Source organism: Xyrauchen texanus, chromosome 47 (assembly GCF_025860055.1).
Source record: "Xyrauchen texanus isolate HMW12.3.18 chromosome 47, RBS_HiC_50CHRs, whole genome shotgun sequence".
Lineage (NCBI taxonomy): Eukaryota > Metazoa > Chordata > Actinopteri > Cypriniformes > Catostomidae > Xyrauchen > Xyrauchen texanus.
In genome coordinates, this window is record NC_068322.1 from 6332558 (window position 1) to 6346445 (window position 13888).

The 13888-nt window shown below is 36.7% G+C and overlaps 1 protein-coding gene across 1 annotated transcript in view; it reads right to left on the bottom strand.

The window, feature by feature from the left end:
- Nucleotides 1–13888, bottom strand: part of LOC127638888 (cyclin-dependent kinase 17-like) — a 62689-nt gene that overhangs the window by 3815 nt on the left and 44986 nt on the right. Inside the window, exons 4-13 of the mRNA XM_052120615.1 lie at nt 11107–11240; nt 7778–7903; nt 6370–6426; nt 4489–4603; nt 4260–4354; nt 4104–4166; nt 3803–3926; nt 3482–3602; nt 3254–3351; nt 2231–2336 (exon numbers count right to left, since the gene is read on the bottom strand). Coding sequence (XP_051976575.1) covers nt 2231–2336; nt 3254–3351; nt 3482–3602; nt 3803–3926; nt 4104–4166; nt 4260–4354; nt 4489–4603; nt 6370–6426; nt 7778–7903; nt 11107–11240 — 1039 coding nt within the window. The remainder of the gene's footprint in view (nt 1–2230; nt 2337–3253; nt 3352–3481; nt 3603–3802; nt 3927–4103; nt 4167–4259; nt 4355–4488; nt 4604–6369; nt 6427–7777; nt 7904–11106; nt 11241–13888) is intronic.

Sequence of the window (13888 nt, forward strand, 5' to 3'; positions counted from 1 at the left end):
GATGATGCCATTGCATCTACAATGCACACTGCTCTCTCCCATCTGGAAAAATGGAACACATATGTGAGAATGCTGTTTGTAGACTACAGTTCAGCATTCAACACCATAGTGCCCTCCAAGCTTGATGTGAAGCTCTGGGCTTAAACAACTCGCTGTGCAACTGGATCCTGGACTTCCTGTCAGGCAGACGTCAGGTGGTTAGAATGGGCAGCAACATCTCCTCATCACTGGAGCCCCACAGGGCTGTGTTCTCAGCCCACTTCAGGAAGAAAGACTGAGAACACAGCCCCATCGCCATTAATGGAGCACCGGTGGAGAGAGTCAGCAGCTTCAAGTTCCTCGGTGTCCACATTACTGAGGGACTCACATGGTCCGTCCACACTGAGGCCATTGTGAAGAAGGCTCACCAGCGCCTCTTCTTTCTGAGACGGCTGAGGAAGTTTGGAATGAAACACCACATCCTCACACGTTTCTACACCAGGACTGTAGAGAGCATCCTGACTGGCTGCATCACCGCCTGGTACGGCAATAGCACCGCCCACAACCGCAAAACCCTGCAAAGGGTGGTGCGAACTGCCAAACACATCATCGGAGGTGAGCTTCCCTCCCTCCAGGACATATATAACAGGCGGTGTGTGAAAAAAGCTTGGAGGATCATCAGAGACTCCAGCCACCCGAGTCATGGGCTGCTATCATCAGGCAGGCGGTATCGCAGCATCAGGACCCGCACCAGCTGACTACATGACAGCTTCTTCCCCCAAGCAATCAGACTTTTGAACACTTGCTCTCTCATGATCAATAATCAGCCCTGCACTCTATTAATCTTATATCTCACACTGAACTGTCATAATTATATTCTCCAAAATACATTTAAAGGGGTCATATAATGGTACATGCACTTTTTCAAGTTGATTGTACTGAAATGTGTGTTGGCTGTGCCTGTACACAACCATCCTAGTATGATAAAAATCCATCCAGTGTTTTTGTTTTAATCTCCTTATATATTTTCCCCTGCCTCAAATCGAGCCGTTGGACCGTGTGACGTCACACGGTCGGACGCCCCTCCCAGGATTGTTGATTGACAGCAGTGTTTCAACACAGACCCGCCCTCGCTCGTGAGCGAGCTGTCAATCATAGTCCGTCATCATTGTTGATACACTGGAGCGTTCTGTTCTTCGGTGTAATAACGAACACAGCAGTCATTTTGATGTTCCTAAATCTGAACCGCTGAAGACGCAGTGGCTGAGTTTTGTTTACGATGGGAATATTCCCCACGAGCAACGTCAATGCGTTCATGTTTGCGCTAATCATTTTTCACCAGACTGCTTTATAAACGAGGGTCAGTATAAAGCTGGTTTTGCTAAGAAGCTGCTGCTGAAAAAAGATTGGGTACCAACTATTTATATTCCCTCTGCACCTCCAGAAGAAGTAAGTGTAATGTTTTATTAACCTTTATATTAATCTTTGCAAATCGCTTGCACGCTTCACAATGAATGTGGCTAATGTTTACACTCAGGGTACATTACGGCATGTTTTCCATAACGTTACGACGTTCTCAATATAATTCATAATCCCACGTTTATAATGAACAACGCGTTATGGTTATTGTGTTATTAAAAACTGTGTACGCAGGTGTTACAGTTAACATGGTAACACTAAGTTACACCTGGTTTACTTGTATGTTACTGATTAAGAAGTAATGTCAAAAAAACAGTTATACGGAGAATAACTCCAGAACGGAGGGGCGGGGTGACCAAAGCTCATTATCATTTAAAGTCATATGCTCTGAAACGGCGTGCTGAAAACGGAGCTGTTTTTGAGCAGGTAAAATTAGTGTTTTCTTAAAATACTAATGAGAATTTTTAATAAAAGTATATTACAAAGTTTTCATTTAGACCCTAAAGATTCATATTAACTTGTACAAAAATGGCATTATATGACCCCTTTAATGTATATATATTTTTTATTGTATGTGTATTCTATAATGTGTGTATTGTTTACTGTACATTGTATATTATTATTGTGTTGTGTAATTATGTGTACATTTGATATGTAAATTGTTTTGTGTAAGTATGTTGTTTATTGTAATTGGTATATGTCTCGTCACTGTCATGACTGCTATGTTGCTCGGAACTGCACACAAGACTTTCACCTACTGTTGCACTTGTGTACATGGTAGTGTGACAAAGTGATTTGATTTGATTGACACACACACACACATTAAAGGTACCTGGGTGCATGATTGATGAAGGGCTGAGGCTTGTATTTGGGGAAGTTGTAGGATTTGAACTCTTCGATGGACAAGATATCGGGCCAGTTGTCTTCTGTAGGTGTACCTGTTTTCAGATCCAATCGAAACAAACATTAAACACTTTCAAACCCATTAACATTTTAGCACCTTTTGTGAAACAGACTTAAATCTTTCTAGACTGTTAACAGCTCTAAACACTCTTTAAAACAACGCAAGACATTGTAGGTGTTCACTAAGGAATAAAAAAAGTGTTTATCTACAAAATTCCTGTACTTTAACATTTTAATGTAAATTCTACTGTTTATATCAGTTGTATTTTACCATATTACTTGTGATGCACCAATATAGAAATGTTGAACAATAGCTGTTATTTATTCCTATGTTAACACCAACAACTATTATAATGACCGATATTAGAAATCCATAGTTTTTTTTCTGGTGTTTTTTTGGGTTTTTTTTGTTAAGTTTTCAAGTTTTAAATTGCAGCTAAACAAAAAAAATAACTGTATTGGCTGATACCGATTTGATCATTGATTTACGTTTTTTGGTTCCCTAAAATTCAGATTGTTGATTACTGTCGGAAGGACATAAAATTAATTCCTTCAATTTATTATATATATTTGACTATAGTAAATTAACTTGTGAGAAAATACAACTTTATTTTTAAAACTTTCCATAGAAAGGATGAGCAGTTGTACACATCAGGTGAGTCACCTGACAGAATTTCAGCTGAACTGCAGTAACCTACCATATGATCTCACAGTTTCCATGCAAAAGCCTACTCTCTCTCTCTGTGTGTGTGTGGTTAACAAGCATGGCACAACTCAGATGACTGCTGTTAGTTTTTGAATAAGGTGAGAAGAACTTCTAAATCTGTAGACTGTTGCAAGAAAGTTTGTGTGTTGAGTGTCTGGAGTGAAAGTGTACTTCATCATGCATGCTCTGAACTGAATCATTTAGTTTGAGGGCTGGTCGTGCATATGTATGATAGTCTCTGCTTACCCAGTAATCTGAAGATTAGATGCAGCTCGTCTTCAACGGTGGATCCGGGGAACAGCGGCCGACCTGCAGCCATTTCATAAAATATACATCCAACACCCCTGAAAGAGAGGAAGAGAGGGTAAGAAATAGAGAAATTATCTGCAGACATATCATATGGCAGAGGGTTGAATCTAAATGATTCTTAATGATGAATATTGAATGACCCCTACTGCAATGCACGTTACTCACCACATGTCAATCTGTGTGGAGTACTCTGAGGATCCCAGGAGTACATCAGGAGGTCTGTACCATAAGGTCACCACTTCGTTAGAGTACGTCTTAGTGGGGACAGACTTGGCGCGCGCCAGACCTAAAAACACATACAGTCGGAAGGAGAGCAGTATTATAAAAATATTTTAACCAACAACAGTGCATCATTAAAGTATCTAACAAATCAGTAAATATTTAAAGCTCTTCGAAAGGAATAATGTACAGTACGGATTGACCTGTTACGGTTTTGCAATTATGACCCTGCTGACTGTACATTATTTTCCTGGACATCATGCATACCAAAATCAGCCAGTTTGAGTTCTCCTCTCTCGTTGATGAGCAGGTTCTGTGGCTTCAGGTCCCTGTGCAAAACCTTCCGTCTGTGGCAGTACGCCAGCCCTCGCAAGATCTGGAACAGGAAAATCTACAACCGCACATGAACTACAAGGTTACAAAACCAGAAATACAATGGGTCTTTTTGCATGGCAGTGCAACAAACCAAACATTTATGCTGTCTGAACTGTTGTTCGTATGTGGTTCTGTGTCAAATAAATTGCTTAATAATGGCAACCAACATATTATACACAAATATGGTACTTACCTTAACATTGTGCATACTCATGATGTTCCCACAGTCATCCATGTACTGCTTCAGATCTTTATCCTGTGGGAAGACAAAGGAAAATGTATGAATAAATGCAAATAAGAAATAAAAGCAACAGGGTGGAACAAACCAAGAAAGGGGAAATTCTCTCACCAGGTACTCAAAAACGAGAGTTAGGGATTTGTCCGTGTGGACGATGTCATGAAGCGTGACGATGTTGGCGTGCTTTAAATCCTTCAGTAATGATACTAAAAGAGAGAGTTCAAGGAAGAGACCAAGAAAATAACTAATGTGTAAACTCACTGGTTTATCAAGGGAATATCAACATTATATGTTGGAATCCAGAGGGGTATGAAAAAGAGATATAAAGTTTTCCCCTTACCCTCTCTAATAGCCGTGCATGGTGCTCCCTCTTCGTGCTCCAATCGGATTTCTTTCAGAGCTACGAGGTTGTCAGTCAGTTTGCTCCGCCCCTTGAAGACAGTGGCATATGTCCCCTACAATACCATTATGAGTACAGTTACTGTAGATTTGAAAGGAATAGTTCACCCAAAAATTAAAATTCTCTCATTTATTTTCTTCTGCAGAACACAAGTGAAGATTTTTAGAATATCTTAGCTCTGTAGATCCATAATACGCAAGGGAATAATGGCCAGAAATTTCAAGCACCAAAAAGCACATAAACGCAGCATGAAAGTAATCCATAAGACTCCAGTGGTTTAATCCACGTCTTCAGAAGTAATATGATAGTTCTGGATAAGAAACCCAAAAATTTTACAATAAATCTCCACATTTGACCAGTCCAGACCACTAGCTAGTGAATGTGAATCACCAAGAAGTAAAAATGAAGGTGTGGCTTTATAGTTAAAAAAAAAAGACTTAATTTTGTTCTGTTTCTCAACCACACCTAGCATATCGCTTCTGTAGACATGGATTAAACCACTGGAGTCCTGTGGATTACTTTTATGCTGTCTTTATGTGATTTTTGAAGATTCAGAGTTCTGGTCACCATTCACTTGCATTGTATGGATCAGAGCTGAAATAGTCTTCTAAAAATCTTAATTTGTGTTCTGCAGAAGAAAGATATTCATTCACATCTGGAATGGCATGGGGGTGAGTAAATGATGAGAGAATTTTCATTTTTGGGTGAACTATCTCTTTAATGAATGCAATGAAAGTGTTTTCATGTCCATCTTCGACAGAAAGGATTTAATTATTTCAGATTAAAGGAATATTCCAGGTTCAATACAAGTTAAGTTCAATCGACAGCATTTGTAGCATAATGTTGATAACCACAAAAATAAAATTTTGTCTTGTCCCTCTTTCTTTAAAAAAAAAAAAAAAGAAGAAAAATCAAGGTTATAGTGAGGCACAATGTAAGTGAGTCTGTCCAATGTTTGGAGGGTTTAAAGCAGAAATGTGAAGCTTGTAATTTTATAAAAGCACGTAAATTCTTCAGTTAAAACTCATGTATCATTTGAGCTGTAAAGTTGTTTCAATTGTCCTTTCTAAGGTCATTTTTGGGTTTGTTGACTACATCACAGCAACAAAGTATACAATTGGTTATAACTTCACATAAAAAGGTTGAGTCATTTTATCACACTAAAATTATATTTACATGCATGTTGTTTATATCTTGTGGATATTCTTTTGAAAAAGTGAGTATTTTAACTTTCAAAAATTGGCCCCCATTCACTTCAAGTATAAGTGCCTCTATGTAACCCAGATGTTTTTAGGAAAACAAGTGGCAAGTCAAATGTAATTTTTGTAGTAATCATGGTTATGCCACAAATGCTGTCGATTGAGCTTAACTTGTTTTAAAGCCAGAATATTTCTTTAAGGGCAACAAGATACATGGTGAGATTTTAGCTACTTGCATATTACTTACAGCACAAGGTGCAGTATATATTGCATTCTTACAAACAGTAAGTAAACATTTCAAACTTTAGTATGTTAATCTTTTTTCAGATGACTTTATTGCATTTTTAATTTGTCACCTACGGTTTGACAGTCTGATTATGTCAAGAAAGACATCTTAAAAATAGCTGTTGATTTAATTTCCAGTTCAATTGACAAAAATGGAAATGGGAGGTAGATTTAATTGCATAACACAGTGGAAACAATATCTCATGCAGTGTGCTCTGGTCTGCACACTGCACATTTTGACCAATTTGATACAAAAAAAACTTGCATACTACTATTGCAAACAAAATAGCACATAGTATGTCATCTGAACGAAACTTCAGATCTTTTACGGACTCACCTCTCCCAACTTGTCCAGTTTGATGTAGGTCTCCAGTTTCCCAAACCCGATTTCTGACTGTAAACAGAGAGAGAGAGAGAGAGAGTCTCATTAATGCAATCTGGTTAATGCTGAACAGGCCTGCATGTGTTCAACAGACCTTATCAGTTAGGAACACGTGTTTAGAGTGTTGCTCACTGTCTATGATATTTGTAGCCAAAATAATTTCTCAGACAAAGCCATTAATCACAATCACACAAATTATACAAGCACATATTTGCACCAGGGGGCACTAAAATCTTAATTTAAGTAGAGAGCCATTTTCTCTCTCTCTCTCTCTCTCTTTTACACACACACAAGGGCTGGAGGGGGGACGACATAGACAGATGACAGCTAATTATTCCAAGAAGACCCAGACACTGAAGCAGGGGGCTTTTCAAATGCAAAACCCCTGTGTACGCAACCTTCAGACAAAGAACATGGTATGTGTCTTTGTGCTCCACTGAGAGTACGACACAATGTACGTAGTGACACTGGGTTTCACAGCCATGGTCAGGGCAACTGCATAAGTCCATGGTGTGTTTGAGAAGAAAAGCTTGCTTTGCAATGCACACTCATTACCAATAGCAGATCAAAATATATACTTGAACAAACATAATCATTTACTCTGTAGAACCTGAAGGAATAGTTCGCCCCCAAAAGAAAATTCATCATTTACTTACCCTCACAACTTTTAGCACTACAGCACTTAGTCACTGTATACTTTAATTGTATAAAAAGTACAGAATGAACATTCTGCCTAAAAGAAATTAATCATAAATGTTTATATATATACATATATATATATATATATATATATAAAAAGCATAAGGTGAGTAAATGATAGCAAACATTTAATTTTTAGGTAAACTAATTATTTAAATGGATCTACACCACACTGTGTTTTAAATAGCACTTGTTCTATTTACATTTAGCTTTCTTAACATTAAAAACCACCCAGTCTTGTAAGTTTTAACCCTGGCAGAGGGAATAGTTTATATAAACCTTATTCAACCTCCAGCTAGGATTTATTAACCGTATAACAAGAATTACATGCTGTGTTGCTATGCAGTGTGGTTGCTAGGTAGATGTCCCATTATGCTCTTCTCCTAATATGCACAAACAAAGAAACGCACAGCATATTCCAAAACATGACATATGGCGATGACTTTTAATTATAACAAGCAGATGTGCCATGTATTATGTAATAAAGAATGTAATTTAGAGGAAATAACTACACAAAAACATGTTTTTGTAGGCCGCCATTGGAGGTACGTTGCATTTTAAACCTAGTTCCATCTTTACAAAGACATCATTAAAGATAACCTGAGAGTTTATACAAGTAAACAAAAACTCACTCCTCTCTCTAAACTCTCCCACATACACTCACCAGCGAGGCTCGGCGTGAGCGTCGGCTGAGGGGTTGGTCAAACGGTGGGCTGCTCAACTGAAGCTTTTCCAGGTAACCATCAGGAATCCTAATATCAGCAGGCAAAGACAGGCGTTTATTCAGGTCCTGAGAAATCAGACACACATACGCAAACAAGTCAGTCACAAGAGACTAAATTAGCACAATTTTATCAAAGCAGAAATCTAATTAATAATTGATGCTTGGTGACCAATTTCATTTAGCATGTGTGTCTAATTTATAAGAAGAGTGTGTGTGTGTTAAATAAGAGAGCGTAACTACATAAACACTTTCTCAGTCCAAAACTTCCATAAATAGCCCTCCATCATGCCCTGAATGTCTTCCATTTACATCTCTCTCTCTCTCCCTCCCTCTCTTGTCTTTCTACTCCACACACACACACTAAAGCATGAACTTCTCTTTTTGGTCAGCACATCGGTCCAGTACTTGTGTATCTGTACCATGTGTATGGAGTCATTCAAGATATTCAATGGGACCTAGAACAATCTGTGTAGAAAACAAATTGAATGCAGTGAATGCATAAAAACGGTCTCAAACAACACACAAATATATCTTACAAACATCTGACAGCCCAAAAGGTATGCCTAGAGTATAATGGCTTGCAGAGATAAAACATATTTTGATATTTATATGGAATCTGTGAACTAGCACAATATATACAATATTTATGATATTCTTGTATATAATAATTTAGTTAGTGATATAACATTAACCAACATTGTCAATATTACAATGATTTTACTTCACTTTATTTTTGACCTATTATTTTCCAAATGTAAAATTTCTTCCAAAATCAAATAGATGGACAGATATACAGAACAATAGAACAATAGATAGATACATAGAACGATAGAGCGATACATTGAAAGATACATGGTGATACACAGAACGATAGATGGATTGATGAATAGATGGAATGATAGACAGACAGATAGACAGAAAGAAATGGTGTCTTTGATTTAAACTGAAGTAAAATAATTAGGAAGTTTGGTTCATTTATATGAATCAGTTTAATTTGTGTCATTCAAATGTCCCTGTATGGTATTTGTCAAGTATTAAAATGTTTCAGTTAAATCATGAGTAGGTACATGTTGACATTTATTATTATGTATTGTTATATTGGTGCAAAAACATTAAAGTGATTCAAATCTTTATTTTGCTTATTTTGTGAAAAATGGAGTGGAAAAGTCTTTATTTTGAGGTGTTTTTGTTTTTTATGGTTTTATCATTTTTATCATAAATCCCTTTAAGCCATTTCTGAGCAAATACATTAAAATTGAGAAATACAGTATATTGATTGAATACACAACAGCTGAAGTCAGAAGATTACATATACCTTAACCAAAAACCTTTAAACTCAGTTTTAGAAAACATTCCCTGTCTTAGGTCAGTTAGGATCACTACTTTATTTTAAGAATGTGAAATGTCAGAATAATAGTAGAGAGAATTATTAATTTCAGCTTTTAATTCTTTCATCACATTCCCAGTGGGTCAGAAGTTTACATACACTTTGTTAGTATTTGGAAGGATTGCCTTTAAATGGTTTAACTTAACTTGGGTCAAACATTTTGGGTAGCCTTCCACAAGCTTCTCACAAAAAGTTCCTGGAATTTTGGCCCATTCCTCCAGACAGAACTGGTGTAACTGAATCAGGTTTGTAGGCCTCCTTACATGCACAGGCTTTTTCAGTTCTGCCCACAAAATCAGATTGAGGTCAGGGCTTTATTGTTGCCACTCCAATACCTTGACTTTGTTGTCCTTAAGCCATTTTGCCACAAATTTGGAGGTATGCTTGGGATCAATGTCCATTTGGAAGACCCATTTGTGACCAAGCTTTAACTTCCTAGCTGATGTCTTGAGATGTTGCTTAAATATATCCGCAAAATTTGCCTTTGTTTTACTGTGGATAAAGATTACCGGTTTACTCCAACATCTTCACAAGGTCCTTTGCTGTTGTTCTAGGATTGATTTGCACTTTTCGCACCAAACTACATTCATCTATAAGAGACAGAATGCGTCTCCTTCCTGAGTGTTATGATGGCTGCATGGTACCATGGTGTTTATACTTGCATACTATTGTTTGTACAGATAAATGTGGTACCTTCAGGCATTTGGAAATTGCTCCCAAGGATGAACCAGACATAAGGAGGTCCACGATTTTTTGATGATTTCTTTTGATTTCTTCATGATGCCAAGCAAAGAGGCACCGAGTTTGAAGGTAGGCCTTAATATACATCCACAAGTACACCTTCAATTGACTCCAATTATACTATCTGAAGCTAATTGGTAATTTCCTAAAGGTTTGACATCATTTTCTGGAATTTTCCAATGTGCTTAAAGGCAGTTAACTTTGAGTATGTAAACTTCTGACCCACTCAAATTGTGATATAGTCAATTCAAAGTGACACAATCGGTCTGTAAACAATTGTTGGAATAATTACTTGTCTCATACACAAAGTAGATGTCCTAAAAGACTTGCCAAAACTATAGCTTGCTAATATGAAATCTGTGGAGTGGTTCAAAAAATTGTTTTAATGACTTCAACCTTAGTGTATGTAATCTTCTGACTTCAACTGATGTGCCTTGTCAGTGTAGCTGCAGTAACCTCATTCATGAAGCAGGGGGCAAAAGAACATCAAAGAAAGAGAGCGAGAACCAAAAAGGTCAAATAACTAGTTTAACAGACTGAGGTTTGCAATTAAAACCCCAGAATAAAAGGCTTTAAAGGCCTTATGTAGCAAGACTGCAGAGTGTGACATGAATGGCATTTGGTTGATGCAAGAAACGTTGGCAGATTCCAACATAGATAGGTTGCAGAAATGTCATCATCCTCAAATCAATGAACAAAACTTTCTAGGTAATAGAAAAAATTATCCAGACCACAGTAGATATGCATTACGTTATGTATTGTATTGGATCGCTATTTGATATCAACTTAAAATCTAGTCACGAAGCAAACCCTGATGCTTTATACCATTGCCCACAAACCTCCACATTTCTTAAGATGTCTAATTAAAGAATCAATGCGGAGGAAGAGGAAGACAGAAGCTAGTAACAGGACGTAGGAGAAAAAGAGGAGAGAACTGAAATCAAAGAAAAAGAAAAAAAAAGAGGAATCCCTCCGCCTACCCAAAGCTAAGAGTAAAGCTTTCAGTAGTGACACATCACAGCCCAATATGAAGCTTTCAGGGTACCACACATCCACACACATGGTTTCTGTTGCCTTAAAATAAGTGCACATGCGGCAAGTTTGTGGTGGTGATTTATTTATGGACACACAGTTGTCTTACCTCCATGGATATGCGGCGGTGTGTTCTGGTTCGGAGACACACACCAGTGGGAGACTGAATTTCATCAGAGGACGTCCCTGAGGCCTGATCGCTCTCTCCATCAGAACCCATCTTCAGATTCTCATGAACAATGTCTGGGAAAGAGGATGGTAATGTTAGGAAACTAATACAATACGTGTTGTGAGATTGCAGAGGTCTAAGGGAAGGCAGCTACTACCCCTCTAACAGCTGAGTTATGCTGAGATTTTCTAAAAGGTTTTATTAGTAAGCTTGATTGTTGTGGCTTAACGCATATACTTTGCAAGTGATGGGAAATGTAATACTTTTTAGTATATATTAAGACAGACAAAGGGCATATTATCAAATCATAAAGTTGTGTTTTGACAGTACAGAACCTTTTGTCATCCCCTTTATTCACATTTAAAGAGGACTAGAGTATCACTAGTCTTATCTATGTTAAGTTATATTCAATATTTCAAGCATTTGCCATGACAAAGCAATACTGGTAAACCCTGTGAGTGATTTTATCACGCTAAATTCATGTTAACATGTGTGATGTTGAAGTCTTGTGGCTATATTTTATAAACAGTGTGATTTTTTATATTAAAAGACCGGTCCCATTCAACATTGTGATATACATGCTTCTGATTGAGCTTAAAATGTATTGTACAATGAAAATTTCTTTAAATACAATAACAAAATAATACATTTTACATGCAACTTTTAAGTCGCCATGAAATCAAAATTGACCCTATTTATTTGATTAATGCATGTTACTGGTCTTATTATGATAGATTCATCCATGCATATTGTTATTTTATAGTTGTTGTTTTTTGACCTTGTAATCTTTAATCAATACATCATGACTTGCTCTTCCGGGGAAATGACTGATGTATACAGGTGGTACTCAGTTTTAACCCCGCCCCTTCAAGAATATCAACAAACTTGCAGTCAATGCAGATAACACAGAGATGAAAAAGTGTATTTTCGGCTGTTTTCCTAAAAAAAAAAAAAAAAAAAGAAAAGAAAAAAGAAAAACATTCCTTACCCCAAATACCTTGGTCACGTGCCAGCTGGTTTAAAATTTTGAACGAGGAGGAATAATGGCAAATTCGCAGAACTGCTGAGGTGATGACTAATGAATACAATGCTACAGATGCCTCTGGACTTTATTCATACATTTTAATGCAGGTATCTTGGGATGAACAGCAAGATTATGTGTAAGACATTATTCACCATCGTTTCTTTAAACACACACACCTGTGTACATACAGTGGTGTACAGCATAAGAGGATGCACCTCTGTTAATAATTCTCCAGCAGTTCATCATATTCAACAGCCGCATTTATCATGAAAAACACTTGAACATGACATGGAAACACACACAGAACTCACATTCATCTATGCCACAATTTCCAGAGGAATAAACATGGACAACTCAGAATAAAAAAAAAAAAAAGACTTTTTTTTTTTTGTAAGCGATTGTGTGTGCACTGAACGGTGTCCTCAACTTATCTTTATTACATAAAAGTATGATCCTGCTTATCGGAGCTAGCCAATGGGCAAAGTTATGATGTAATCGGCATTTACAAATTGCACAAACGCAAATTGAAAAGCGGCGGCCAGGAATTAAGAGTCCGATCCACTCAACACGTGTTCATGTACATGTGTTTTTATGTACAGTCTTTTAGTACTCGGAAAAGAGGCAGACTAAAAGCAATGCTATATAAAATCTGTTCTGGAAGAAAAAAGATGGATATTCCCATACATAGAGCTGGAAACTAGTCAACAAGAGTCTAAAGGTGTGATTGTGACTGAAGTTTTATGGCAGGCTGTTTGCTGCAACACGGCCCCCACTTTCCTTCCCTCATAATACAGATTCCACCAAGGGTCACATATCAGTCCCCTCTTATCAGAAAAGAGGCAGAAAAGAACACCTAACCTGAGGGCCTTCCATTAAAAAACACAGCTGTCTCTCTCCTTTGATGTCATCAGACAAGAGGGAAAGAGGAGGATAGGGGTAAACTATCTGACCCTAAATCAAAATCTAAATGTAAAAAATATATTTTGCATAAAGAAAAAGGAAACTTATTTTTACGACCATTAAAAAATATTTTTGATATTACAATCCCAGATTTATATGCAATTTTTTTATAAATGGACCAATGCATTAAACATGGTAATATATTACAAAACATTAATAATAATAAAAAAAAAAAAAGTACATGATTATTTTAATAACATTTTAAGTAATTGTTTTTATATTAATATTCTACTATTTTTTAATGGGCCAAAGTATTAATGTTTTTGTATAATTAAAACAAAAACAGTACTCATACCCTTATTTGCATTTTAACATTATTTCCATGTAATTTTAAGTATTTTGTCAATAATAAAACACATTCTATGATCCCCAATTTGAATGCAGAGATATGTTTTTTTTGTTTTACATAAACCAAAGTATTACAGTTAGTGTGTGTGTGTGTGTGTGTGTGTGTGTGTGTGTTTAAACTTTTTTTGTTTAAATGGACCAAAGCATTACTGTTATTTATTAATAATGTATTAAAGCACTTTCTATGTTTACACATTTACAACAATTTGTATATTCTTTTTAACAGACAATTATACAGAAGGTATGCTAATGTATAGTTTAATTTGTGTATGTGGAAATGTATCAACAAATGGTGTGAGTTTTGGGTGGGACTATCTCTATGTCCGACCAAAGAGAGTGGAGTGTTCGGGAGAATTGTTTTGTTCCTAAAACAGCCTTCATTTTCTTTAA